The 26,389-nt window shown below is 50.0% G+C and overlaps 1 protein-coding gene across 2 annotated transcripts in view; it reads right to left on the reverse strand.

Annotated features, from left to right (window-relative positions):
- FBXO21 (F-box protein 21) overlaps positions 1–8,046 on the reverse strand; it is a 33,716-nt gene extending 25,670 nt beyond the window's left edge. The window contains exons 1-3 of one of the 2 annotated variants that reach the window (XM_084761704.1): positions 7,712–8,046; positions 6,804–6,939; positions 4,715–4,809 (exon numbers count right to left, since the gene is read on the reverse strand). In XM_084761704.1, the coding sequence (XP_084617830.1) occupies positions 4,715–4,809; positions 6,804–6,939; positions 7,712–7,950 (470 nt within the window). In that variant the 5' untranslated portion in view covers positions 7,951–8,046. The remainder of the gene's footprint in view (positions 1–4,714; positions 4,810–6,803; positions 6,940–7,711) is intronic. The other variant, XM_084761705.1, reaches the window with a different exon arrangement.
- Positions 8,047–26,389: the final 18,343 nt, after the last annotated feature.

Consider the following 26,389-nt stretch of genomic DNA (forward strand, 5'->3'; position numbering starts at 1 on the left):
GGAGCTTTAGGCCTTGTTATCTACAGCGGCCCCTCCCTCCAGCTCCCCCCAGTTTGAAATACGTTCATGAGAGCACAAGACTCACACTGGTAGAAAGAAGAGCCAATTCCTACAAGCTGTCCCCTGACCACCAAGTGCACAGGGGCATGGGTGTGCTCATGTAGACACCGACGAACAAGACACACAAGAACACAAAATACACGCACAACCAAGTGGCTGGACAGGCTCCATGGGACTCAGATGCCAGTTATGTGGCAAGCTGCCTCCCTGGAGGTGTAGCCTTCCATCAAAAGCCACCTGGGTGGGTAATCAGTGGTAGATACTTGCTTCTCCAGCCTTCCATCCCCAGCACAAGGGGGAAAAGGCCTGTGTCTATGATCCTCTCAGGAAGCAGATGCAAGGGCCTGCAAGTGAGGCCAGCCTGGACTACAGAGTGAGACTCTGCCTTAAGAAAAAAAAAAAAAAAGAAATAAAAGGTGGTGACAAGGCTTGGTGCCCTTCTGTGAGATACTGCTCAGTGCCCAGGTCTGCTAATTCCTTAGAGGTGAGTCTAACTGAACCCATCCTTCCCAATTTCGTAGACCACCTGCAAACCCCCATCTACTCTTTAGTTTCCCAATGGTATAGACATAGCAAAAACAGCACAAATGCCAGACTATCCTTGCTACTCATTTTTCAAATGACAGGTTCCGATTCTCCTTCAAAGACCAAGGAATTGTCTTGAAGACTGTCTGCTGCAGTCCATTATGCCCTGCCTCCACCAGGCTGTCACCCCAGCTGGCACACCTTTGCCCCACAGATGCCTCACACAGGGCCCACACTGAAGCGAGGGGCTGACAGCAGTCTTGCTGTCTTGGCTCCAGGTGCCAAGAAGGTCTGGGCTCATCTTGTACATTTCTGACACAGGCCTGAGAAACAGCCATTTCTCGATGACCCAGCGTGCACTGGGGGAAGCAGCAGCTGAAGATGGCAGTCTGCTAGCTGGGATCGCCATTTCTACTTGGCTGGCAGTGAGTTCACCCCGACACTTCCAGTTTAAGTTCGATGCACCTTTGACCTCCTTCTGCCTTCTGGGTGCATTCTTGGTCCTGAACAAGTCTCCCTCCACAACCCCAGAGATGAAAGGATGGTCATTCACAGCCTTACTGCACGTCTCCGTTCTATATACAAGCCTGGCCTCAGTGTAACGACCCGTCATCCTGTCATTCCCTGAGTGAAAGCAGCTGGGTATTCTGCACAGGGTCTCTCCATGGTCTCTGCTCAATTCCCTTTCTTTTGCAAAAAATTTAGGTTTGTTATTGGGTGGGCAAGTGTGTGTGTGTGTATACGTTCATCCATGTACGTGTGGTGTGCATGTACACCATGGGGCACAAGTGCAAGTCAGAGGACAGCTTACAGATGTGCTGTGTGGATCTCAGGTCATCAGGCTTGGCAGCAAGCATCTTTATCTGCTGAACCATCTTGCCAGACCACTACTCAGTGTTCCCCCAGCTACACTGACTCTAGGTCAGGGCTCCCACCCTAACCACACACATAGTACAGTCTCCTGGACAGCTTTCATTTGGAGCCAGGTCAACCAAGTTAATATACACCCAGGGCTTGAGGAGTCAGACTAGCTCTGTGGATTTGGGTTTCAAACTCCATTTCTAGCAGACGTGTCAGATAGAGCCTAAAGTCTGAAGCTGACAAGTTTGTCTTTAGCCTTTATACTTGGAAGTCAGTTCAGCTGGATATAAAAATCTTTGGCTGGCATTTCCTTTACGTCTTAGAATACCTTTTCCCTCTGGCAGAAAGTGCTGCTGTTGAAGTCTGAGGAGACAGTCTTTCTTTTGCACAGAAGTGATTTCATCTCTTTTTCCTGGATACACAAAGGCCCTTTCTGATTCTAAAATCTAGTAACTTTATCACAAGTGTCTTGCTGGGTAACGGCCACCCAGGCCACTCTCTCAGGCCCAGCATAAGCTCTTAAATGCATTGTGCTACACTGTTCCTGCAGACCACACAGAACAGCACAGGTGCAATCAGGGAGGGGCATTGAGTATCCACAGAAACTGTTTGCTCCCCCATGAGCTCTCTACAACAGGACAGGATACAAACAGGGTCACCATGCAGACTGGCAACCCCAAACATTCTAGGAGGCACACCATTGCCTGTCATTACACGTGTGTCCTAAGGGCAATGTGGTTACAACACTTGTTTAGAAAACAGCTACTAATACACACTTTCCCAGGCTAAACAGTGTCGGGTTTTCTGATGACCTGACTAGGTGGCAGAAGCAGCCTTTCCCAGAGATTTTAACATTCCTGCATGGAGTGAACTCCAAGGTGTTTCCCAGGATGCTCATTCAGCAGGGCAGACACTCTCCTGGAAAGCGTCATGCGTCCCCCTCTCCCTGGGTGGCAGTCTCTGCAGGACACCAATAGCTTCCCAGCTGCGCACGCTTCAGGAGTAAGTTTTGAGCAGAAGGCTGGCTTACTGGTCCAGGCTAGGTATCCAGTTCCACGCAGTACTCCCTACTCAACAAATTCCTCCCCTCTCTTCCTAGGGATCTCTCTTGCCATCCCTCTGTCCGCGTCTGTTTCTGCAGAGGTTCAGATAACAAGTTCCCTCACACTCTGTCCCACTAGCTCACAGTGCCCACTTCTCATTACACTAAACACTTTTTCTGCTGGCTCTTCTTGTAGAGTTACTTTTTTGTACTTATTTTATGACATCATCCGGTCAGAAGAACAACTTAGCAAAATAAAGACCTTCCCACTCTCAAACCTAGGCTGCTTCCTTGTGTCTACCTGGAGCAGCACTGGATTGTGTACTAATCTGGAGAGAACTCACATGTTTGTGGCTAAGTCTTTGCACATTTTTCAACACACTGCAACACTGACTTAGGAAACCTATTCCCAACTGAAGCCTCTAGAGCAGACACCACAGTACAGCAAGGAGCTGTCCACCAGCCAGGGAGACCCCACAGGACAGAGGATGGCTGTCCTCTCACAGCCCACTGGGACAGACCCCCTGGGGTATTCCTGAGAAAAAAAGCAGAGGAGGGTACGTTTCCCATACAGCCTCAATTGTGTGAAACACTGATCCCTTTCCCCCTTTCCCATAAACTCAGAATAAAACAAGACAAAGTATGTCACTACTAAACCACACACAGCACACGGGAGGGGCTGGAGAGATGGCTCAGTAGCTAAGAGCACTGGCTGCTCTTCCAGAGGACCCAGGTTCAATTCCCACACCCACATGGCAGCTCACAACTGTAACTCTAGTTCCAGAGGATCTGACACGATCAAACAGACAGACACCAATGCACACTGAAAAAAAAAAAAGCATACAGGTGGGGCTGAGCTCAGGGGTAGAGCACTTACTTGCCCTGGGTCTGACATTCAACACTACAAAAAACAAAAAACAAAAAACAAACAAACAAAAAAAAAGAGGTGGGGTCAGGAAAGGCCAACATAAAAGTAGGGAGTGGGAAGGACAGGGAAAGAGCATAAATAAGAAAAAAAAAAGTTCACTGCCAACAAATAAAGCCAATGAAGTAATAAAGTGCACCACACACATGGTGTGCCTAAAGACTACTGCGAGGCCACACAACACTGTCAGTGCACACTCCAGTGCACACATAAACCTACACACAGATGGGGTGGGGGCCTGGTGGAAGCACCTTACTTCTCCCCACAACCCCCATGAAACACTGCCCCCAGTCTGGACATTTCTCAGTGCATGCTATCTCTAACTTTACAACAGAAGGTCTCTCCCACAGGACGGTAGGCTGCAAGGTGAGTCACCAGTGAACCGGAAACTAAGCTTCCCAGCAGGAAGTATGAAATATGCCATTCTAAACAGCAGTAAGGGATAAGGGCCTATTTTTATTTCAAGTGATATGTCTGTGTGATTTGTCCATGTGATCGCAGTTGCCCGTGCAGGTCAAAAGAGGATCAGATCCTGAGGCACTGGCTTTATAGGTGGCTGGGAGCCACCCAACATGGGTGCTGGGAACTGAAGTCTGGTGCTCTCCAGCCCCCAGGGGGCTCTTCTTGATCAGGAGTGGGTTTGTGGAGGACCCAGGCTCATTAAGTACAATTTAGGTAGTTACTGTTTAGGCAGCAACAACAACAACAACAAAGTCCCCACATGCTCATGCAAGTGTGTGCGTGATGCACAGGTGTGAGTGTATGTGGAGGTCAGAGGTCGAACTCAGGTGTTACTCCTCAGGAGTCATACACACTGGTTTTTGAGACAATCTCTCGCTGGAGCCACTGCTTGTGGCTAAGCTGGTAGCCACCAAAGCCAGCACTAGGACAGCAAGTGAATGACACTGGGGCTCGAACGTGGGTCCTTGTGCTTGTAAAGCGAACTGTTCTGACTGACACACAGTGTTTTGAGACAGGGTCTCTCATTCTGTGTCAGGGGTGCTCTGAAATCCACTACGCAGCTCTCAACCCCAGCCTCATGAGCACTGGGATCACAGGCATGAGCTCCCATGCACGGCTTTCTGCACATTACTGATTCCACGGATGAGGAACCCATGGCTGCAGGGACTGAGTGTGCCAACTGTCCTGGCGTGTTGGTCTCATATAAACAGAGCTTTTCAAAGTGGAAACTGGGACAAAATGTCAAATATCTGGAACCTCACAGTTCTTCCCCACACACCACTGCAACTCCCTCTGTGGGTATGTGGTATGCTGCGGACCCCAGGAAAGTCACGGCTTACCTTCCTTCCATGTTTAGGATGCATACCAGCTCATCCTCAAAAAAGATCTCTGGACCCTCAAGGTTTTCAATGTCACTGAAGCCGTTACAAGGAACCTACGGAGAAGACACACACGGGAGGCCTCAACCACGAGTGTCAGCGGAGCAGACACACAGCTAAGCTGCAAGTTGAGGGTGGCCGCACACAGAGACAGGGACAGCAGCTCTCCTAGGGCCCCCAGGGCAGAAAGCAACACGGAAACTACAGCACATTCTGACCTTGGTACTTGCAGTTACACTCTCACGGTCCGAGTGCCTGCGCCTGCTGGTGCGGAATCCTTACATGCGGACAGAGAGCTCACACAGGTTGGGGGCTGCAAGAACCCACTCTCCCAAGGTCTCTGTTAACATTAACTAGGAGAGGCAGGAGGCATAAGGTCAAGGCAGCGGTGCGCCTGAAGCAGCTGGATGTGTATTCTGCTCTGTATGTTGACGCGATGGTACATGTATACAGAGGCAGTGGTGCATGTGTGTTGGTTGGGATGGAAGTACACATATGCTGAGGTGGAGACACATGTGTTGAGCTGATGGAGCATTGAGAGTCTCGGGCTAAGGTCCTGGGGCTTCCCCCAGTTTCCCTCTTGAAAGCAGCCGGTGTTTCAGGGTAATGTGTGTTCATATAGAGAAAACAAGACCACCAGGGTGCTGAGCCACAGCAATCACCCACCTCTGGACCTGCCCCTAAGTGTGCCCCTGCTGTGCTCCAAGTCCCCTGTACATTCTAGTTAAGTAAGTAGTAGTACAGGGAAAAGGGGGAGAGTTCACCATTCGACAATCCATCGTTACTAGATAAAGGCGCAGACTGTGAAGAGTACACACAAACCCAGCTGCATCATGGGTAGAGCCTGTGAAGCAGGAGCCTGGGACTAACATGCATCTCACATACCTGTGTGTGCACATGCTTAAGGTGGTACTCAACACCTGCGATTACAGGCCAGCCAGGGCACTGCTCCCGACTCACCCATTCATGAGCATTTCTATAACTAATTGAGGAATGTCTGTTTGTAGTTCCCACAGGAGACTGAGTTAAAATGTGTTCAAAGTTCAGATCTGCCCTTTTGAAACCCAAAACACCTTAGAAACACTGTTCATAAACTGTTAACAGCAGAGTGGAAAGCCAGAAGCAATCTTCAGAAAATAATCTTCATTGAACCAGAAGGGTAGAACATGCAATATCAGCTCCACTGGTAGACGCCCAATCGATGGAGGAACTGGGAATACGAGGAGACAATTTCATAGTCCTACAAAAAGTAGTGTCAAGAATGGATACTGATTTCCATGGGGGCATTTTGGACAAGGGAAAAAAACAACTAACTCCAAACCAGAAAAGCAACACACAACTTCAGCGAGGCTTGAGGCTGCCCACTTGGGATCCCAGCCCTCAGGAGGCTGGACAGGAGGTCAAGGCCAGCCTGGGCTACATAGTACAACACCTCTCACAGAACAAAGAGCCGCAGTGATAACAAAAATTCAGAACTGTCAGGAGCCAACAGATGCCAGACAGTTTTTTTTTTGGGGGGGGGGGCGGAGGAGCAACAGAAGTGACCTGGAGGCAAGCTTTTAACCCAGGTTCCTGAACAAATAAACGTAGTTCGCTACTGAGTAGGAGGGATGGCATTGACTTCGGCAGCCTCCCTGGGAAAAGAAATGCAAAGGCTTTAGAGTGTTCAATCATTGATGACCCTCAAATCACGTGGCAGGTGCACAAAGCGTGTTCAACAATCTTGAAAAGAAATGAGGTTTATTTGGACCCAGTGGACACCGCCCTGCGTATCCCTCCTGCTCAACATCCCGTTCCTTCCCTGGCTTTGGAAAAGTAGGGCTGGCAGGGACAAATGGCTCCGTGTTGCCGGGCGGGAGGGGAGAGGGCACAATGACTCTTATAGCCATGTAAGTAAGGAATTGTGTGAGCACCGAAAGGGGAAATATTAACAAGGGCCAAGCAGCCATGGCAGGCTCGTCCGTGTACACACACACACACACACACACACACACACACACACACAGGAGCGCAGCATGACCAAGTCTGAGCCACATTAACAGATGCTTACGTGCTCTGAAAAAAACCGTTTGGAGAAGGAGGCTACAATCTTCCGGGCTTCTAACCCAGCTTTCTGCCGAACTTTATATTCCTCTAACCAATTGACGTAGTCGGTGGGACTGTAGTGCTTCATGAGAGAGGGCCACCTATAAGGGGAGAGAACACCCTTCTCAGATCCACCCCGAGAGAGACTGCAAAAACCACTGACAGCAAGAGGAGTCTGCGGGGGGGGGGGGGGGGGGAGAGGGGCCGGGCCAGCCTCTCTAGGTATGCATGCACCCCCTCACTACTCAGATGCAGTGACCTTGGCGTGGCGACATGAAGGCAGCGATTCTGCTACCAGTCCCCCTACCCCACCCCCAATCTCTGTGGCGGTCACAATCACAGCGATGATGCACGCATTGATGGCGCGCCTTCTCAGCTTCTCAGCACCAGGCCCCGAAACCCGGGCCGCATCTCATTTGATCCCCCACTCTGCAAAAAAAAAAAGGGGGGGGGAGTCTTATCACAGAAGACCCAGGTTGTCCAGAAGGGAGGTGGACATCACCCCATCCACCACCAAGGTCACAAGCTGGAATGGCACGTCCGATCCCGGCATCCTAGCAAGCCGGGGGAATGCACGCAACGCTGCCTGCACGTAAACATCCTGCACCGAGCGGGCCACAAAAGATGCGCGTCCCGCAGCCGGGAGGCGGGTGAGGCCGCAACCGCGAGGTTGAGCGGGAGGACCGACCGAGGGCCGAGGGCGGCTGCTGCGACCCCATCGGGGCTCCAGAGGCCCCCCGGACCCAGGCCTTTGTCTGCGGCCGCGGGAAGCGGGCCTGGAGCGGGCAGCGCGCGGGCGAGCGGGCGGGCGGGCGCGGCCCACGCCAGGGCCCCCCCGGCCGAGGCGCTCCCGGACCCGAGCGGACGACTCACCTCACCCGGAACTGCTCCTTCCACACCTGGCCGCTGCTCTGGCACACCTCTCGCAGGCGACGGCAGGTGCTGGACACGCGGCCGATGTCGAGCGCCGTGAGGGAACCGCTGCACAAGATGTACTCCAGCACCTCGCCGGGCAGCTGGACCAAGCAGCTGGGGCCCGTCGCCTCGGTTGCGGCCTCCTCTGCCAGCGCCGGCACCACCTCCATAGCGCTGTCCCCCGCTACCGCCGCCATCTTGTCCGCGTACCTGAGAAGCCGCTGCGCGGGCACGCGCGTGATAGGGAACCCAAGAAGTCACGCCACGCCCACCCGTGGGCGTGGTCTGGGAACGCCCCGCCCATGACAGGGTCCTGCCTACTTGGCCGGGAGCAGAGGGAAGGGCTAGGGGCGGGTAGACCATTGCTACAGAGGCATTTTAAAATTTAAAGCTGGCTGTTCGCTTCAGCAGCACGTATACTAAAATTGGAACCACACAGAGATGATTAGCATGGCCGCTGTGCAAGGATGAGGCGCCAATTCGTGAAGCATTGCTGGGAGGCACCTGGGAGGCAGAGGCAAGGGGATCTCTGTGAGTTCAAGACCAGCCTCGTGTACAGAGCAAGTTCCAGGACAGCCATTGGCTACACAGAAAAATCCTGCCTCAAATTTAAAAAAAAAAAAAAATTTAAAGTTAGGAGTGGGGAGCTGGTGAGCTGGCTCAGCAAGGAAACCTGGTGACCAGAGGTCCAAGCCCAGAACTCACAGAGCAGGAGAAGGGAATTGATTCAAGCAATTGGTACTCTGGCCTTCACCTTCATGCTCTGACAGTAACTAAGAATCAAAGCCGGCCATCTGGCTTACTTTTGCAATCCCAGCTCTCAGGAGGAGGCTGAGGCAGGTGGATCAAGAGTCGGGCTACCTACATTACAAGATCCTAGCTCAAAAGATAATTTGAGACAGAGTCTGATGCAGGCCAGGCTGGTTTTGAACTATGTATCGGAGTATGACCTTGAATGTCTGCTCTCCCTTCCTCTGCCTCCCAAGAGCTTGTGTTTATAAGCATGCATCACCAAGATATATTCGGAGGTGACAGTTCCCAGGGAGGGACTACAGGGCTTTGCGCGGGTTAGGCATGCACTCTACCGACCTACCTCCCTAGTTTCGAAATTAAGATGTCAAAAACGGTTAATTTTCTTATGCCCAGCATTTCCTGGAAGAGATTTGGCCTTCCCCAAGACTGACCCATTCTCCAGTGGGTGCTGGTCCAAGCCTACTGTTTGCTTTTCGGAGGTGACTATTTTGAGCCCTATAGTGGTATGGAGCAGACTAGTAGCCCCTGAACCTGTGTCCTGCTTTTAGGCAAATCAAAGGATGGTGGGGAGCTTTCCTGTATGTGACTGGGTCCAGAAAGACCCCAAGCCACTGGTCCTTTTGCCTCTGCCTCCCAAGTGCTGAGTGTGACATTAGAGGTACTTAGGGCATGTATCCATTTTCAATTTTCTTCCCTTCTGCAACCCCTTGTATTTGGGGATATATATTCTCTCACCAGCAATGCAATAATGACCATATGCATACCCACACCACAGGTAAGAAAACCACAGCTGATAAACACGAGTCACGGATTGAGTCACGGGGAACAAAAACCTGGATTTGAACCTCTAAAGGCAGGTGGTGTCACCAGGCGTGAGTGGGTATTTTCAGTGCTTGCCCGTTTTATTTCTTAATGCACGTGTGTATGTGCATGCGTGTTGGTGAAGGGCGGAGGGGAACCTCGGGGCTCATCTTTAGTAATGCCTTTATTTGTAGTTTATGTGTGTGTGTACTCACTTGTAGGTGGTGTATACATATGGAGGTCAGAGGGCAACTTGCAGAAGTCTGTTCTCTGCTTCCATCCCCGGGGGTTCTAGGGAAGGAACTTAGGTCCCGAGACTTGACATCAAGCCTGTCAGGCCAATCTCCGTCCTCCCTCTCAGAAAAACAAGCAGACAAAACTCAATTCAGTTCATTGTCAGATCCTGTGCTGTGGGAACACAGATATCACAGTCAGAATCCTTGACTCTCAGGAACTTAGATTCTGACTAGGCTTAGAAAGACCAGCGTGGTCACGCCTTTAATCCCAGCACTCAGGAGGCAGAGGCAGAAGGATCTGTGAGTTTGAGGCCAGCCTGGTCTAGAGTGAATTCCAGGACAGCCAGGGCTACACAGAGAAACCCTGTCTTGACAAAACTAAAACCAGGGCTGGAGAGATGGTTCAGAGGTTAAGAGCACTGGTTGCTCTTCCAGAGGTCCTGAGTTCAATTCCCAGCAAGAACATGGTAGTTTACAGCCATCTGCAATGGAATTTGATGCTCTCTTCTGGTGTGCATTATCATACACTTTTTTTTGTTGTTGTTGTTCTTGTTTTTCGAGACAGGGTTTCTCCATGTAGTCCTGGCTGTCCTGGGCTCACTTTGTAGACCAGGCTGGCCTCGAACTCACAGCGATCTGCCTGCCTCTGCCTCCTGAGCACTGGGATTAAAGGCATGGGCCACCACACCCAGCTTAACTTTTTTTTTTTTTAACCAAAACTGAACCACACCACCAGCTGGTATATAAAGGGCACAGTAAAGCGCAATCCTTCTAAGACATCCAAGGTGCTCGTTTGCCCTTAGGGATAAATCTGAAATCCCTAACACTGTTACAAAGGGACAAACATCACCTGCCTGTGGCTGACACACATCTCTTCTCTTCCAGCCCAAGCAGATCCCAGATAGCTGTTGCCTGCCATTGGTGTGTCATCCTGGGTGCACCTCACTGCTCTGAACGCACTCTCGGACAAGCCTCCCATGTTTTATTTGCAGACCCTCCTTCTCCAGGGCTGGCCTGGCTTCCGACTGCTGCCTTCCTCACTTTCCTGGTATTTTTCCATCCTGCATTTGAGGTAGGATGCAGAACCTCGCTGCAGGTCCCATGCAGGTGGAAGAGAAGCCAGCTGCACAGTTATAATGAACTTGGAGTTGGGGGCGATGCTGGGCTTCAGCCTGGCCTCTCACAGCCTGGCCTCCAAGGACCATATCTGTCTCTGTCCTCAGTTGCTGTCTGGTCCACCCGGGGCTGTTCCTCCCAGGTTTGGCCCTGATCCTAAGCTGTGGTTAATCATCATTATCTCCATCACCACCATCACCACCACCCCTACCACTACCATCACCACCACCACCACGATCACACCCCCCATCACCCCCACCACCACCATCACCCCCCCACCATCATCACCACCACCACCATGGTCACCCCCCCCCACCATCATCACCACCACCACCATGATCACCCCCCCCACCATCATCACCACCACCACTGGTGGTACTCAGACCTGGAGAAACCATTTCCGGCCATCCTTCCTGCAGCTGGAGAGTTGATCAGTGATCTTGTCAGGAGTGACAGTCCCCTCCTAGTGCAGCCTGCCACCACATCATAGATGACTAAAGATTAACCAAAGACAATCCTTGGGGTATTGGGGTGGGGTGGGGTAGGGTGGAGTGGGGTGGGGAGAATCTGGCAGCCAAAATGCCCTTTGCAAACGAAGACACCAGTTGTTATGGAATAAGCCTAAAACCAAGTGAGCCACCCACCACAGATAATATGATAATGAGACAAAAAGAGTGTTGTATAGACCGAAGGTGTGACCCACTCTGTACACATGGAGCTCCCTGCCCCTCTCCGAAGAGTACAGGCTCCTTTGCCTAGACTCGAGGCTCCTTCAGTAGAAGGCATGACCTTCGACTGTCTTCTTGAGACAGTCTTGCCTCTTTCATCCTAAATTGGCCCAGTCATCTGGGAACCCACCAAGCTGGCCAACTGCCCTGCAGGAAAAACACAAAAACTTTTCAAATCTTTATCGCTTGGGTGGTTACAGTTAGAAGCAAATAGCCCAGCTCAACTCCCCCTGGTGATAGGGGAGGCAGGGACACGGTCTTCCTTGATACTTACATTTTCAGACTGATGTTTCCCAGGCCTGTAAGAAAAACATTCCTGGCCAGAAAAACTCATTATGACCTTGAAGAAAAGACTGACAGAATGCCTCAAAAACGCAAGTAAAGTGTGAATGCTGCTGCTGCTGCTGCTGCTGCTGCTGCTACCACCGCCAGGGCAGACCCCAAGGGTGGCATGCCCCTCGAAAATCATGAGACTCAAGAGGTCAACTTCAAATTCCACATGGCAGAAAGCTCTTAGGAAAGATGGCTTCAAATAGAACGTAGACTCGAGGTTACTAAGGTTAAGGGAAAGGAGGAAAATAGAGGTTACTTTTTTTTTGGCAAAATTAAAATTATATTATATGTATAGGTGTTTTGCCTGTCTACATGTATATCTGTGTGCCATGTATGTGCCTGGTACTCCTGGAACTGGCGTTATGAATGGTGGGTGAGGGGAATTGAACCCAGGACCCCTGGAGGAGCAGCCAGTGCTCTTTCTTAACTGCAGAGCCTCCTTTCCTGACCTTTAGGTTACTTCCTAATGAATGCTGACTTTCTGACACCAGCAATGAAAAATTTGGGTAGTGGTTTTTTTTGTTTTGTTTTTGTTTGCTTTTTTGGGTTGTTTTTGTTTGTTTGTTTGTTTTTTGTTTTTAATGCCACCAGGCTGTAGTGGCAGCAGTTAATAGGTAAATTGTCTAGTTTGCTTGTTTTCCTATGATAAAAAATAAAGTACACATATAGGCGGGCAGTGGTGGCACACGCCTTTAACCCCAGCACTCGGGAGGCAGAGTCAGAGGCAGGCAGATTGCTGTGAGTTCAAGGCCAGCCTGGTCTACAAAGCGAGTCCAAGACTAACACAGGAAACCCTGTCTCAAAAAACCACACACACATACACACATACACACACACACACACACACACACACACACACACACACACACACACATAAAGTACACATAAAAACTTTACCTATCAAAGAGATAATGTATGCATAGACACATTTCACAAGGAAATGCTTTGAGAAGTAAAGCTACTGTAGGGAGCTAGTTCAGTGTATGAGAGGTCCTGGGTTTTCATCCCAACACTGGAATAAAAGATAAATGATCTGTCTGTCTGTCTGTCTGTCTCTCTCTCTCTGTGTGTGTGTGTGTGTGTGTGTGTCAGGTGTGGTGCCATACATCTTTAATCCCAGCACTAGGGAGGCAGAGACAGGAAGAGCTCCCGAGTTTGAGGCCAGCCTGCTGTACATATTGACCTCCAGCACAGCTACATAGAAAGACCCTGTCTCAATCAATAATCAATCAATCAATCACTAAATGTCACATACTTGTGCTCTAGACTGCCCAGATGTGTGACTGTCTCCTGGGAGCTGTAACTACCCCCGTGGGGGATGGGAGATGTCCTAAAAAGGGACACTTGTGGTTTTCTCTCCACTCATGGAGCTGTGAAACAATGGCGCTCGATTAACTTAACTGAGCCCCTCTTTTCCAGGGCAAGGCTCAAGGCCTGGATCCAGCCATAGAAAGTACTGAATCCCTCCCAGAAAGGGCTTTCACACCGTCCAACAGCTTAATAAACACCTTGTGGGGGCAGGCTGGACCACATCCTGACCCAGACTGCTTAGACAGAGGTACCTCTTACCTGTATGTGGGCAGTTCCCAGAAGCCTGTAGCTCCAGCTCCAGGGGAGATCTGTCACCCTCTGTCCTCATGCATGCACACATACCCCAACACAGAGGTGCACATAGAGACTTTAAAAAAAAAAAAAAAAGGACTCTCTTAAACATCTCAGTTTACCAGCATTGTCTTAGGGGTCATTGGCCTAGTTTCCTCTTCCCAGTGTGGCCACACTGAAGAAGCCTCTCTTCTATGCTTTGTCATAGCCTGTCTCTTCCAATGATGTGTTTGGGACAAGTGGATGAGTCTAGCCTGTTAGGGCCACTAAGACCCAGGCTTTGACCTGAAAAGCTCTGGTAATAATGCCCACTTGCTTTGAAGGTATCCATACAAGCCGGAAATCTCAGGTTCCGTCCTGCCAACCATCCTGTTGGTTCCCCAGTGCTCCCTTGCTGCTAAATAAAGGGAGGGTATTTCACTGGATTGCATGTGGGAGTGTTTCCATCTTGCACACGATCCCCACAATCCAGCGGAGGGAGGCTTGGGGCCCACCCCCGCCCCCACCCCTTCAGCAGTGCCTCTTGTTCTCAGGATAAGTGCAGTTGGCCCTTGGGAGGCTCTACACTGCTGATTCAGCCAGCCAGCAAAATGACCAGGGGTCAAAAACCTTTTCATAAGTCAGATGTGGTGCCTGTAATCCCAGAAACTCATGGGAGCTGAGGGGTGGGTTGGGGGGTTTGGGGGTGGGCAGTGAGAGTTTGAGGTCAGCCTGACTATACAGCTAGAACTTGTTTAAACACAAGGATACCAACAACAGATGGGCTTAGGATGTGGTGCGTGGTAACAGCTCGTGCCTAGTGTGCACAATCAGTGCTTCTCAAGCTGTGGGTCCTGACCATCAGAAAACAGATTTCCAATGGCTTTAGGAACCCCCAACCAGAAATTTAGTTTCGTTGCTACTTCATAACTCTAATGTGGCTACTGAGCGAGCGATGGGTGTCTCAGTTGCTAAGACCGTCGGAAATACATGTTTCTCCATGGTCATGACCCCACAGGTTGAGAATCGCCCTAGGTGTTACCCTGCAATGAGTAAACTGCTGTAATGTCGTCTGCCTGTAATGTTAGCACTTGGGAGGCAGAGGATCAGGAGTTTAAGGTCGTCTTTGGCTACATAGTGAGTTTGAGGCTAGCCTAAGCTTCTCAAGACCCTGTCTGAAAGACAAGACAGGACTTTGTTTTGGTTTTGGTTTTGTTTTGAGATAGGATTTCTCTGTGTAGCTCTGCTTGGCTATTCTGGAGCCCACTTAGTAGTCTAGGCTGGCCTCGAACTCAGAGACCCACACCCTCCCACTCTTACATCTTAAACATTTTGGACAGTATTACACTAGCATAGGAGGCACTGTGAACATGGTCATCCCCAACTACTCCTTCTCACCTCCTCTCGCTTTTTCCAGCCCCTTCTTACCAAGCAGCCCCTACCCTACCCTACCCTACCCTACTGTACCCTACCCTACCCTACTGTACCCTACCCTACCCTCAAGCCCTTTGCTTCTTTCCTTTTCTTCTTCAGACCCCCATGCAGGCAGACACAGCTGCTGCGTGTTCTCAATTGCAATGGCCACGTCACATCCAGAAGACAGAATTCCCATATTCCCACGGTACTCTTCCTCATCCTCAGTTCCCAGATGGATTTGAAGCCTGCTCCATGGGAGGGAATGCATTTTTCGGACACCCTAGAACTAGTCCAAAGCTGCCCATATCTGGGGAGGCCCTAGTTGGGTGAGATCTACTACCGCTGCTTTGTCAAAAGGATGTGTGGTCAAACTGTCTTCTAAATATTTATGTTTGTACCATAAACTAGTGCAGCTTTTGGCCCTAGTCCAAGAAGCCTTTTTTGGCAGTGTGCGACAGACATACTGGTCAAAATGCTGAGAATACGTGATTTCTGAGTGTTTGTGTTTGGTGCCACACAGGAGTTGGTGAATTTAAAAACAGTAGTCTTCCCATCTTTCAAAAGTCCCCTAAAATAACTGTTATCTGAGGTATTACCATGAGAAGAGCCAGTGGGGGGTGGGGCAGGGGGGGCTAAAGATACATTGACTCAGCTGTGTGACCTCGAAACCCAGTGACTTCTAAAGTTAACTAAAAGCAAATGACTTCACAGCACACAAAGTGGGGGGGCCATAAGCGAGGTGCTTCCTATGTTTCATGAGAAACCATAGATTTGGGGAATCTCAGGGAGCCTCTCCCACCACCCCCTCCTCCACACTAAGAGACAACTGCAAACATACCTTCCCACCCCCTCACCTGAACTCACCCACTCCCCCCCCAAGCGCCCCCCCCCCCTGTCCAGCTCCTCTCCTGCTGACAGCTCTGTTTTCTGGCAGACCCTCCTCAGAGTGCAGGAACACACATCCCGTGAGCTCAGGCTGGGTGAGCCTTTCTGCCTCACAGGCCCCTGCCTTTCACCTGCTCAATACACCCGAGTGGCTGTGTAAAATACGGTATGTCAGTAAACTGCCGTGTGCTGTTTGAGTTCACCGAGGAGCTGGCTCCAGAGGCTGAGTCCGATCCTCTACTTCAAGCACGTCTTTGTCTGATATCCTATGAGGCCCTCTAGGGATGGGCTCCCCTCCCTAACTCGGAGACAGGGAGGGGGAAAAAAAAACAGCAAAACAGGCCAAGAGTTAAGGCCTGTGTCCTTGAGGCAAAGCATTTTGCACAGAGGTTACTGTCATTTATCTCCTGATAGAAAAATGCCTGCAGAGGAGAGATGCCGGAAGCTCAGCCACAGAAACAAAGTTCCAACAGTAACTCCAGCTCACAGCCTCAGTTTCCCCAGTTAATTTTGGCTGGATGGTTTCTCGGTGTGTAAGCCCTGGCTGTCCTGGACTTGCCTTATAGACCAGGCTGGCCTAGAATGCATAGAGATCTGTCTGCAGTCTTCATTTGCCCCGTGCTGTATACATCCTTTCCTGTGAGATGGTCAAACCAAAGAAAACAGGTCTACTGTCCAGCTAGCCTCAGATAGGCACTGAAACCCAATGTGGGCACCCCAGGAATCCCAGGAGACTGGACGCTGAGACAGAAGTTGCAAATTTGAGGCCAGTCTGGGCTATCCAGTGATATTCTGTGAAAGAAAGAAAGAAAGAAAGAAAGAAAGAAAGAAAGAAAGAAAGAGGTCAAGGGTCAAGGAGGCTGGGAGATAGCTCAGTAAAAAAAACGCTTGCAAGCAGGAGGACCTGAATTGATCCCAGAGCCTGGAGAGATGCGTAAGCAGTTAAGAGCTCTTCCAGAAGACCTGAGTTCAGTTCCCAGAAGCCACACCAGGCAGCTATGGGGTGGTTCCAGCCCAAGGACATCTGACAGCTTCTTCTGGCGTCAGCAAGCATGTGACATAGACATATGCATGAGTAAAAATTAAAAAGGAAGCTTTTTTTTTTTTTTGGTTTTTCGAGGCAGGGTTTCTCTGTGTAGCCTTGGCTGTCCTGGACTCACTTTGTAGACCAGGCTGACCTCGAACTTATAGAGATTCGCCTGCCTCTGCCTCCTGAGTGCTGGGATTAAAGGCTTGCGCCACCACCGCCCGGCCTCAAACAGAGCATTTTAAAAATAAAAAAAGAATGAAAGAAAGTCAGGTATGGTGTTGAGTGAAGGCTTGTAGCCCCAGTACCAGGGAGGTGGAGACCAATAGGTCCCTGGGGGCTTCCCGGCCAACCAGCTAGAAGGAATCAGGGTGCTCTAGGTTGGTAAGAAAACATCTCAAAAAATAAGGGAGATAGTCCCTGAGGAACGAGAGCTAAGCTCTGACGTGTGCATACACGCATGCACACTACCTGGACATATACAACCGCTGCCATCACCACCACCAAATCAGAGGCTGGGGATATAAATCAGTGGAAGGGTGCTTGCTAGTCATGCATAAGACTGTTTTACCAAAACCAAAAACCAAAAACAAAAACAGAAACAAACAAACAAAAACACCACCAAGGGACTGGAGAAGACGCCTCAGAGATTAAGAACACTACTGCTCTGTCAAAGGGCCTGAGTTTGGTTCCCAGTGCCCATGTCAAATGGACCATAATCACCTGTAACTCAGCGCTGGGGATCTGACGCCCTCTTCTGACTTCTGTGGGCATTACACTCACATGCACACGCATACATACACACACACAGAGTTGCTAAAATCTCTTCCGTGGGGGAGACATAAACATCATGTACACCTCCTCCTAAGGCCCCAATGGCAAACTGAGGCATGATCCCACCAAATGGGGAACCGGTGGGTTTATGAGGCTTTTTTATGGAGTAAAGTGAGGGGCATAAGCGGGCTAAAAGCACCCACACTGGAGGGTGTACCCAGCACGGAAGATGACTTCCGTCTGGCTGTGTGGATGGAGCCCTTCCCTAGTCTGTATTCTAGCTCCCCGCTTAGACCACCTGCAATTAGGGCAGAATTAAATGCACTTGGTTGGGGCGAGTGGCTACAAGTGTCTGTCCCAGATGTCTCTGCCCCCTCCCCCTCCTTATGCGGGAGGTCAACTGTCAACAAGTCCAGCTGGGATGATTTTTGGTAATAGGGTACAGCTGAGCTCGTGAAGATGGTGGCTGTTTGGCTCCCAGGATAGTCCCGTACAAGACACATGTACACACATAAATAAAGTGAGACTCGTTGGCTGGTCCAGCTAGCTTCACTTTCCCGTCATTGCTCGTCGAACCCTCTCACTTTCTTCGAGTGTTCCTTGTTGCTGGCCATCTTCCCCACCATCCTATTTAACGGCGACCCATCATTTCTGTCCTCTTTCCCTCCAGGAGATGAGCTTTGCTAGCCAGTGTCTTCTCACTAGATTCGGACTGGATGGATAAAAATGCCACAAGGGACCAGTCGGATTGTGTTTTTGCATTTGAGGAGAACTAGAGTCTTTGGGTGTCAGGATCAGGCTGTGGTGGTCAGGACAAAGGTCGAGAACATATCCCTGTGCCCATCCCCGGAAGCTGGCGAATAGGTCACCCATGTCACTGTGGAAGAGACTTCTCAGACGTGATCAAGTCAGAATGCTTTACCCAGACTCCACGTGGAGTGACCCGGGGCCAGGGTTGTTACACAGGCCTTCAGGAGAAGTGGACAGGAGGGCAGAGGCCAGAGAATAGCTGCTGTTGAGAAACACCAGCTTCAGTGAACCTGGACCATAGGCCAAGAAATTTGTGAAACTTCCAGAAGCTAGAGAAGGCAATGAAACTCCGCCTTTGAGCTTTCGAGCTAAATCTCTCGCCTTTTGTTTTAGGTGGTGGTTTTTCTTCAAGACGGGGTTTCTCTTGTAGTCTTGGCTGTTCTGGACTCACTCTGTAAATCAGGCTGGCCTCGAACTCACCGTGATCCTCCTGCCTCTGTCTCCCGAGTGCTGGGATTAAAGATGTGTGCCAGCACACCCGGCTAGTTTTAGCTTTTAATGCTGCTTTAGAGAGTTAGCAATCATATTCTGGCTAAAAACAACAAAGTGTCTGGGCATCGTGATGGCACATACCTTTAGTCGCAGCGCTCAGGAGACAGAGGCAAGCAGATCTTTGTGAGCTGAAGGCCATTTCTGGTCTGCATATCGAGTTCCAGGCCAACCAGGGTCATCTCAAAAAACAAAAAAAGAAACAAAAATCCCCCGCAAAGAGATTCCCAGCTCTGGAAACCAGAAGCCCCTTGTGAGTCATATGGGACTGAAAAATGGGTACTGATAAGCCATGCTCCTTCTGGGATGCTGTAAGCCATGCTCCTTCTGGGATGCTGTAAGCCATGCTCCTTCTAGGATGCTGTAAGCCATGCTCCTTCCCGGATGCTGCGATGAGAGCCTTGTGTCTTTCTCGGCTTGTTGAGGGCTCCCATAGCCCTGAGTGTCATGAGGCTGTTTTCTCCAAGGGTGGGGAACTAAATAGCATCTGCCTTCCAGGGGCTGCCGAATAACAAACCGAAGTTTCACTCTGCTGGAGAACTGGGAGTTTTGGGGCCGACTTACCTGGGTGAAGAGTTGCTGGCAGGAGCGAGGATGACCTTGAAACAGCCAAATAGCTTGTATCTGGCATCCAGCATTGACGATGAAGTCATCATGGCTTCACAGATGGACCCCTCCCCCCCACTCCTTCTCCATCTGTATACCCTAGCCCCGCCCCTGACCCAGGCTGCTTCCAAGTAGGACAGAATTGCCTACAACTGCTGGGGAGGGCTGGCTGCTCACTCAGGTGAGGGTCTCATGACTCTCCCCACCCCCTCCTTGTAGGAGGGAATGTCAGTAGTTAACAAGCCCAGCTGAAAGCCGGGCGTGGTGACGCACACCTTTAATCCCAGCACTCGGAGGCAGAGGCAAGCAGATCACTGTGAGTTCAAGGCCAGCCTGGTCTACACAGTGAGTCTAGGACAGCCAGGGCTGTTACACAGAGAAACCCTGTCTAAAAAACAAAACAAAACAAAACCAACAACAAAAAACCAAGCCTAGCTGTGACGATATTTTGTGAGCAGACCCACCTGAACTCCTGGAAATAGCAGTAGTTTGCCTTGGAGGTTAGCCCTGCACAACAAACACTGGACTCAGAGCCTCACCCTCCAACCTTTGCAGCAATGGCTCTGCAGCCAAGAAGGAGATTTAGGGATGTTTGTTACTCAGCGTTTCAGAGGTGAGAGCTAACTAATACACATAGGCAGAGAAGCCGCCATGGTAATATATGCACAGAGTGCTGCCAAGTGGCTGGAATGGACAAGGAGGAAAGTGGGTACAGACTCTAGAAACCAGGGAGTGAGGGGTTAATCTCAATCCTCGATTGGATGGAATTTCAAGTCGACAGAAACACACCTCTAGGCATATATGGGTGGGGGAGGGGCTTAGCTAGATTACATTTTATTGAGGTGGAAAGACTCATCCCTAACTATGGGCAGCACCATTCTGTGGGCCAGGGTCCCCTTCTGAGAACCAGCGCCACCCCAGCTGCCTCCTGCTCTTGCCCTCATGATGGACAGTCCTCCCCAACTCCTGGGTTGATTCTATGTCACAGGTGAATTGTAAAGTAACTAACCTTCAACAGTAGAATGGGGGGGGTGGTTGACAAAGATGTCGCAGGCCAGGGGCTACTCCTTGGGGGAGGTGGGGGGGCGGCGCTGTGGCGGTGGTGGTGGTGGTGGTGGTGGCGGTGGTGGCAGTGGTGGTGGCAGTGGTGGTGGTGGTGGCGGTGGTGGTGGTGGTGGTGGCAGTGGTGGTGGTGGTGGCGGCGGTGGTGGTGGTGGTGGCGGCAGTGGTGGTGGCAGTGGCAGTGGTGGTGGCCGTGGTGGTGGTGGCGGTGGTGGCAGTGGCGGTGGTGGTGGAGGGGAAGAAGTGGCCTTAATGACCTCTGGGAAGATGAGCCCAGGAGACAAGGTTTCTGTGGAGCTGGGGAGGGGCTGGCCAGCAGAGAGTGGACGTGGGGGGCAGAGCGTTGGCTCAACCTCAACTGTTGACCAGAAGTGTAACAGGCTGTAAGAAAGAGATCTTTCTAGAAGGGGAAACCTGGGGGGGGGGGTATGTGTACGTGGTTGTATGTGCCTGTGTGTTCTGATTCCAGAGAATTATTATATAATATATAATAAAATAGTGTATAGTAAATATGATGTAGTTAGCTGGGCAGTGGTGGTGCACGCCTTTAATCCCAGCACTCTGGAGGCAGAGGCAGGAGGATCTCTGTGAGTTCGAGGCCAGCCTGATCTACAAAGTGAGTCCAGGACAGCCAAGGCTACACAGAGAAACCTTGTCTTGAAAAACCAAATATATATACACATACATACATACATACATACACACACACACACACACACACACATACACACACACACACACACACACACACACACACACACACACACACATGATGTAGTATAATATTACTCTTTCGAGGCAGTGTCTCTCCTGAGCCTGGAGCTCATGTGCTTCAGAGAGGTTGGTGGCAGCAAGCCCCCATCCTCCTGTCTCTGTCCCCACAGCACCGACTTTACAGGGTGACACACCGGGCTTGTTTCATGTGTGTGGGAATGTGAATTCAGTCCCTCAAGGTTGCATGGCAAATGCTCTGGACCATGGAGCCAGCTTCCCACCCCTGTCCCTTGGTTTGACAATTTTGGTGACTTTGCAAAGGGTAAAGTGAAGAGAAAAAAAAAATTGTTTTAATCTTTTTTTCCTTCTCAGTTCTCTGTGTAGCTCTGGCTTTCCTGGAGCAGGTTGGCCTTGAAGAACCCAGAGATTGCCTCCCCAACGCTGGGATTACAAGTCATGCCGCCAGCGCCCCATTTATCTTCTCTTTTGAGACAAGGTCTCATGTGTTCCAGGCTGACTTTAAACTCTGAGTGTAGCAGACGCTGAAAATCTGACCCTCCTGCCTCCCACCCTGGGATTATGGGCATGCGCTAGTACACATGGACACACGTGTAGTTTTACTATGTGAGTGGGAAGCCCATGTGTGTGTCTGTGACATGACATACCTGTGCTGGTCAGAGGACAGCTCTGCAGTCAGCTCTCTCCTTCAGGTGGGTCCCAGGGATCGAACTCCAGTCGTCAGGCTTGGTGGCAAGCACCTTTACCCACTGAGCCATCTCACCAGGGAAGCAGCCTGTACTCCAGAGCAATGGATCTCAACCTTCCTGATGCTGAGACCCTTCACATAGTTCCTCATATTCTAGTGACCCCAGCCATAACAATAATAATAATAATAAAATTATTATTATTACTATTACTATTATTATTACTATTACTATTATTATTACTATTACTATTATTATTACTATTACTATTATTATTACTATTACTACTACTACTACTACTACTACTATTATTATTATTATTATTATTATTATTATTATTATTATTATTATTATTATTGTTTTTCGAGACAGGGTTTCTCTGTGTAGCTTTAGCTGTCCTGGACTTGCTTTGCAGACCAGGCTGGCCTTGAACTCACAGTGATCCACCTGCCTCTGCCTCGCAAGTGCTGGGTGGGATTAAAGCTGTGTGCCACCATGCCTGTAGTTTTGCTATAGTTATAGATTGTAACATAAATATCTTTGCTTTCAAACGGTCTTAAATAACCTGATGAAAGGGTCTTTCGATCCCCAAGAGGGTCGTGACCCACAGCTTGAGAATCCCTGTTCTGAATTGCTCTCCAGAGACTTAACAATATTCTTTTTTTAAAAAAGATTTATTTACTTATTATGTATACAATGTTCTGCCTGCATGTGTGCTTACACTCTAGAAGAGGACACCAGATCTCAATACAGATGATTGTGAGGCACCATGTGGTTGCTGGGAATTGAACTCAGGACCTTTGCATGAGCAGCCAGTGCTCTTAACCTCTGAGCCATCTCTCCAGCCCTTAACAATAGTCTTATTCCCCTACCCCCACCCCACTCCACCCACACATACCATATGCTGTTGCCACTTTTCCTTCTTAGATTTGTGCTTGTGAAGGTTCTGTGTTGGTGTAAACGTAAAAAAAAAAAAGTTCACCTGGTTGCTAGGCAACAGGAGCTATAGGCTGGAAGGCAAATATTGTTAAGTTGCCCCTAGCTAACTCAGGCTAGTCCTGTGAAAACTTCAGCCTGGGGAGGTGTCAGGTGGGAGGCTGGCTAAACATGCAGATACGGAGGCCAGGTGCAGAGCCAATGCTACTGCGCAGGGTGTGTGTGTGTGTGTGTGTGTGTGTGTGTGTGTGTGTGTGTGTGTGTGTGTGTGTGTGTGTGTGTGTACACACTTTCAGGAACTGACTCTTAACACAGTCAGTTAAGAGTCTCAAGAGGCCAGAAAAAACAATATGCATTTAAGTATCATATAGATTCATGGAGAAGCTACTTATAGTCAGAAGGGAAGTAAGAAGAGAAAATTGGAAGAATTCAGGCTTATTTATTTTCCTATCATACCCGTTCAGCTCCACCCTGTGCCATCCCATCCAGTCACGTCCCAGCGGGCCCCATCCCATCTGATGCACTGCATGGGTCAACTCATTTAATTCTATCCTCATCCAACAAATTACAACACTCAACCTATCTTAAGGGAAGAAATGAAGGCACAGAGAGGTTGGGTAACTTACCCAAAGTTACACAGGAAGAGGAGGAGGAGGAAGAGGAGCTGGGATTCGGACCAACATGGCAGGTTAGAAACTCAGGTCCTGAGATTTGGACGGGCAGATTCTAGAGCCACTAGTGTCATTTACTAGATGTTGACATTGTACAAGCTGCCTGGTCTCCCATGCCTCAGTTTCCCAAGGTTTGAACCAGAGAGTGAATAGTCACGTGCTGCGTACTGACACATCTATCAGTTTATCCTGAATTTCTCAGGATGTGGCCTGTCCTTCAGTGACGCATGACTGGAGGTGACACATCAAAGCTCCCTGTGGCTTTTCATCCTCCACTAGCCATGGTGTCAATTGGCTAATACATTTTGTAGCCCAGCAAAGGAGGAGGGCATGAGTGTCCTGGCCTCATCCCTGCTCGGTACCTGACCTTCACCTTGCACTGGAATTTGAATGTGAGGTCAGCACTGAGAAGTTAGGAATGGTGTGTGTGTGTGTGTGTGTGTGTGTGTGTGTGTGTGTGTGCATGTGGAGGTCAGAGGACAAATTTTAAGAGTCAATTTTCTCTTTCCATCCTGTGGGGCCCAGGGACAGACCACCAGTTTAGCAAGCACTTTACCTATGGAAATGTGTCACTCTTATGCTGCAGAGCACAGGAAACTGGTGTGACTGCCCTTGGGGCTCTGTCAGGAAGAGTATGTGAAGGCATATTGTTCTGCCTCTGCTCACCCATCCAATCCTTTACAGTAACCAACTTGTCTTGGCATCTAAGCTGACCACCTCTCCATCGGCTCTCGCAGAGACTTTACATTAAAAAAATATTTTACACATATGAACATTTGGTATGCATACATCAACACCTCGTGCCTGTGGAGACCAGAAGAGGCCATTTAAATACCCTGGATCTGGAGTGACAGATGGTCCGTGAGCCACCATGTGGGTGCTGGGAACTGAACCTGAGTCCACTGCAAGAGTGGCTAGTGCTCTTAACCACTGCGCCGTCTCTGCGGCTCCTTGCAGGGGCTTTTAAGTTTTTCATGTGAAACTGGGCCTGGAACCAAGCTAGGCTTGAGCTCTGGGGTCTTCAGGGTTATTTTATGGAAGGAAGGGACTGAGTGATGGTGGTGCTGCCTCTCTGCCCCCCATCCCCCACGCCGCCACCAACGGATGTAGCTGTGACGGGGAGGAGGGATGTTGGAGAGGAGAGGGGGGTACATGGAGGATGAGACCTAGGCCCTCCTAACTCCTGTCACCATCCAGGACTGTCCTCAGTGGTCATTTGCTAAAGAGTACAATGCCTCAAGAGGGATTGATGGATAAAACCTAGTCTTCTGGTCCCAAATCAGGACACCAGGGAGACTCCATTTTGTATACCCTTATTGGTTTCCTCTAGCCTCAATGTGTGCTTTCCGGATCCTGGGGCCATGGCTATGGTGGTGGTGGTGGTGGTGGTGGTGGTGGTGGATGTGTGACATTCCAGTGTGACATTCCAACCCAGTGCAACAAAACACACCAGCCAGCCGAGTCAGTCCACTTTTTTTTTTTAATAGTTTAACCACAATGCAAACAAGCATAAGTAGACTTTGTGTTCAATCCCATAAAATGAGAAGATGAAGATTATATAGAAGAGGAACATGCGAGAACACAGCCTGGACAACCTCACAGAGGGCGTGGGGGCAGGTGGCGGTGCTGGAGCACACGGGACACTTGGCAGAGATTAGCAGCATAGAGATGTCAGAGGTGGGGTGGGGTGGGGTATCCGAGTTTCTGACAGCTTGTGTGTGGTGAGACGGAACCCTGGCTCTGCCCATTCTCCCCAGCCTCCCTGTAACCCCACAGTTAACACCCAATCCCATGTGGGACTTGGGACTTCTGGCAAGCAAGTGCTGAGCCTGAAGTGGGTCATACAGTCACAAGGACAACACAGCAACAGAAGTGGGAAGACAGAGCTCGGGGCACCGAGGTAGGATGGGGACAGGGGATAGCCTCAGACCCAGCTTAAGAGATGGTGTCCTTGAAAACACTTAGCCACCCTCAGGCCCGGGAGCTTTGCTATATCATCCTCCACAGGGCTTTTGGGTTTCAAGTTTGAAGCAGATATAAGAGTAACAACTGTGGAACCAGGGCAGGCTCTCCTGACCTCCCCCAGATCTGTAACCGGAAGGCCCACAGCATTAGGGTTTCATAGCCCCTGAGAGCCAAAAGCAATCATTTCTTGGTCTAGTGGCTGAAGGTTCTGCCTGCCTTCCCAGGGGCCATGCAGTATTTTCTGGTGACCTTTGTGGTGGTTACAGATGGCAGGAGGTTGCTAGCGGCATTTAGTAGGAAAGGTCACAGATGGCATTCAATCAGCATCCTGCGGTACCCAAGACAGACCATGCCATGAAGACTCACTCAGCCCTAAACAGGGCAGCAGCCAAGGTTAGTGGGCTCCTGACTAGGATCTCCTAAGGGTCATGACCAGACCCGGTCACTTCCACATCCCAACTCATCTAGAAGACGGAGGTTCTCAGTTTCTGAAGGCATCCTTGCTTCTGCCTCCCAGGGGACACCTCGTTAGACAGTGAGTGCCTTGGGTCAGAGATGCCCAGTTATCCAGAACTGCCTAGAACTAAACCAAGTCATTGTCACAGCTCAAGCATGTTCATCCCCGCATCTCCCTGACCTCTGACAGGTTGACTGTGCTTTGCTGAAATACTTGCGACAAGAAGTGTTTCCGATTTTGGATTTTTTTTTTGATTTTGCAATATTTGCGTATTCGTGATGGTATCTCTGGTCACCTCTAAACATAAATGTTTCCCATATACACCTTACACACGTAGCCTGAGGCAATTTATTGATGGTGCTGGGATGGGCTCCAGGACTCTGCATCCGAGGCGAACTCTACCCTCGAGCTTTATGCCTAGTCACCCTATTCTTTTCAATACTGTGGATGAGCTAAAGTGTTCACTTCTGGTATCTTATTGGTTCTCAAAGGGTTTTAGATTTTGGAGCATTTGACATTGGGAACTGAAATGCCCAACTCACAATAGGAAACAGATTCCCCGGGTGTCCCTG

Source organism: Acomys minous, assembly GCF_964271855.1.
Source record: "Acomys minous genome assembly, chromosome: 16".
NCBI lineage: Eukaryota > Metazoa > Chordata > Mammalia > Rodentia > Muridae > Acomys > Acomys minous.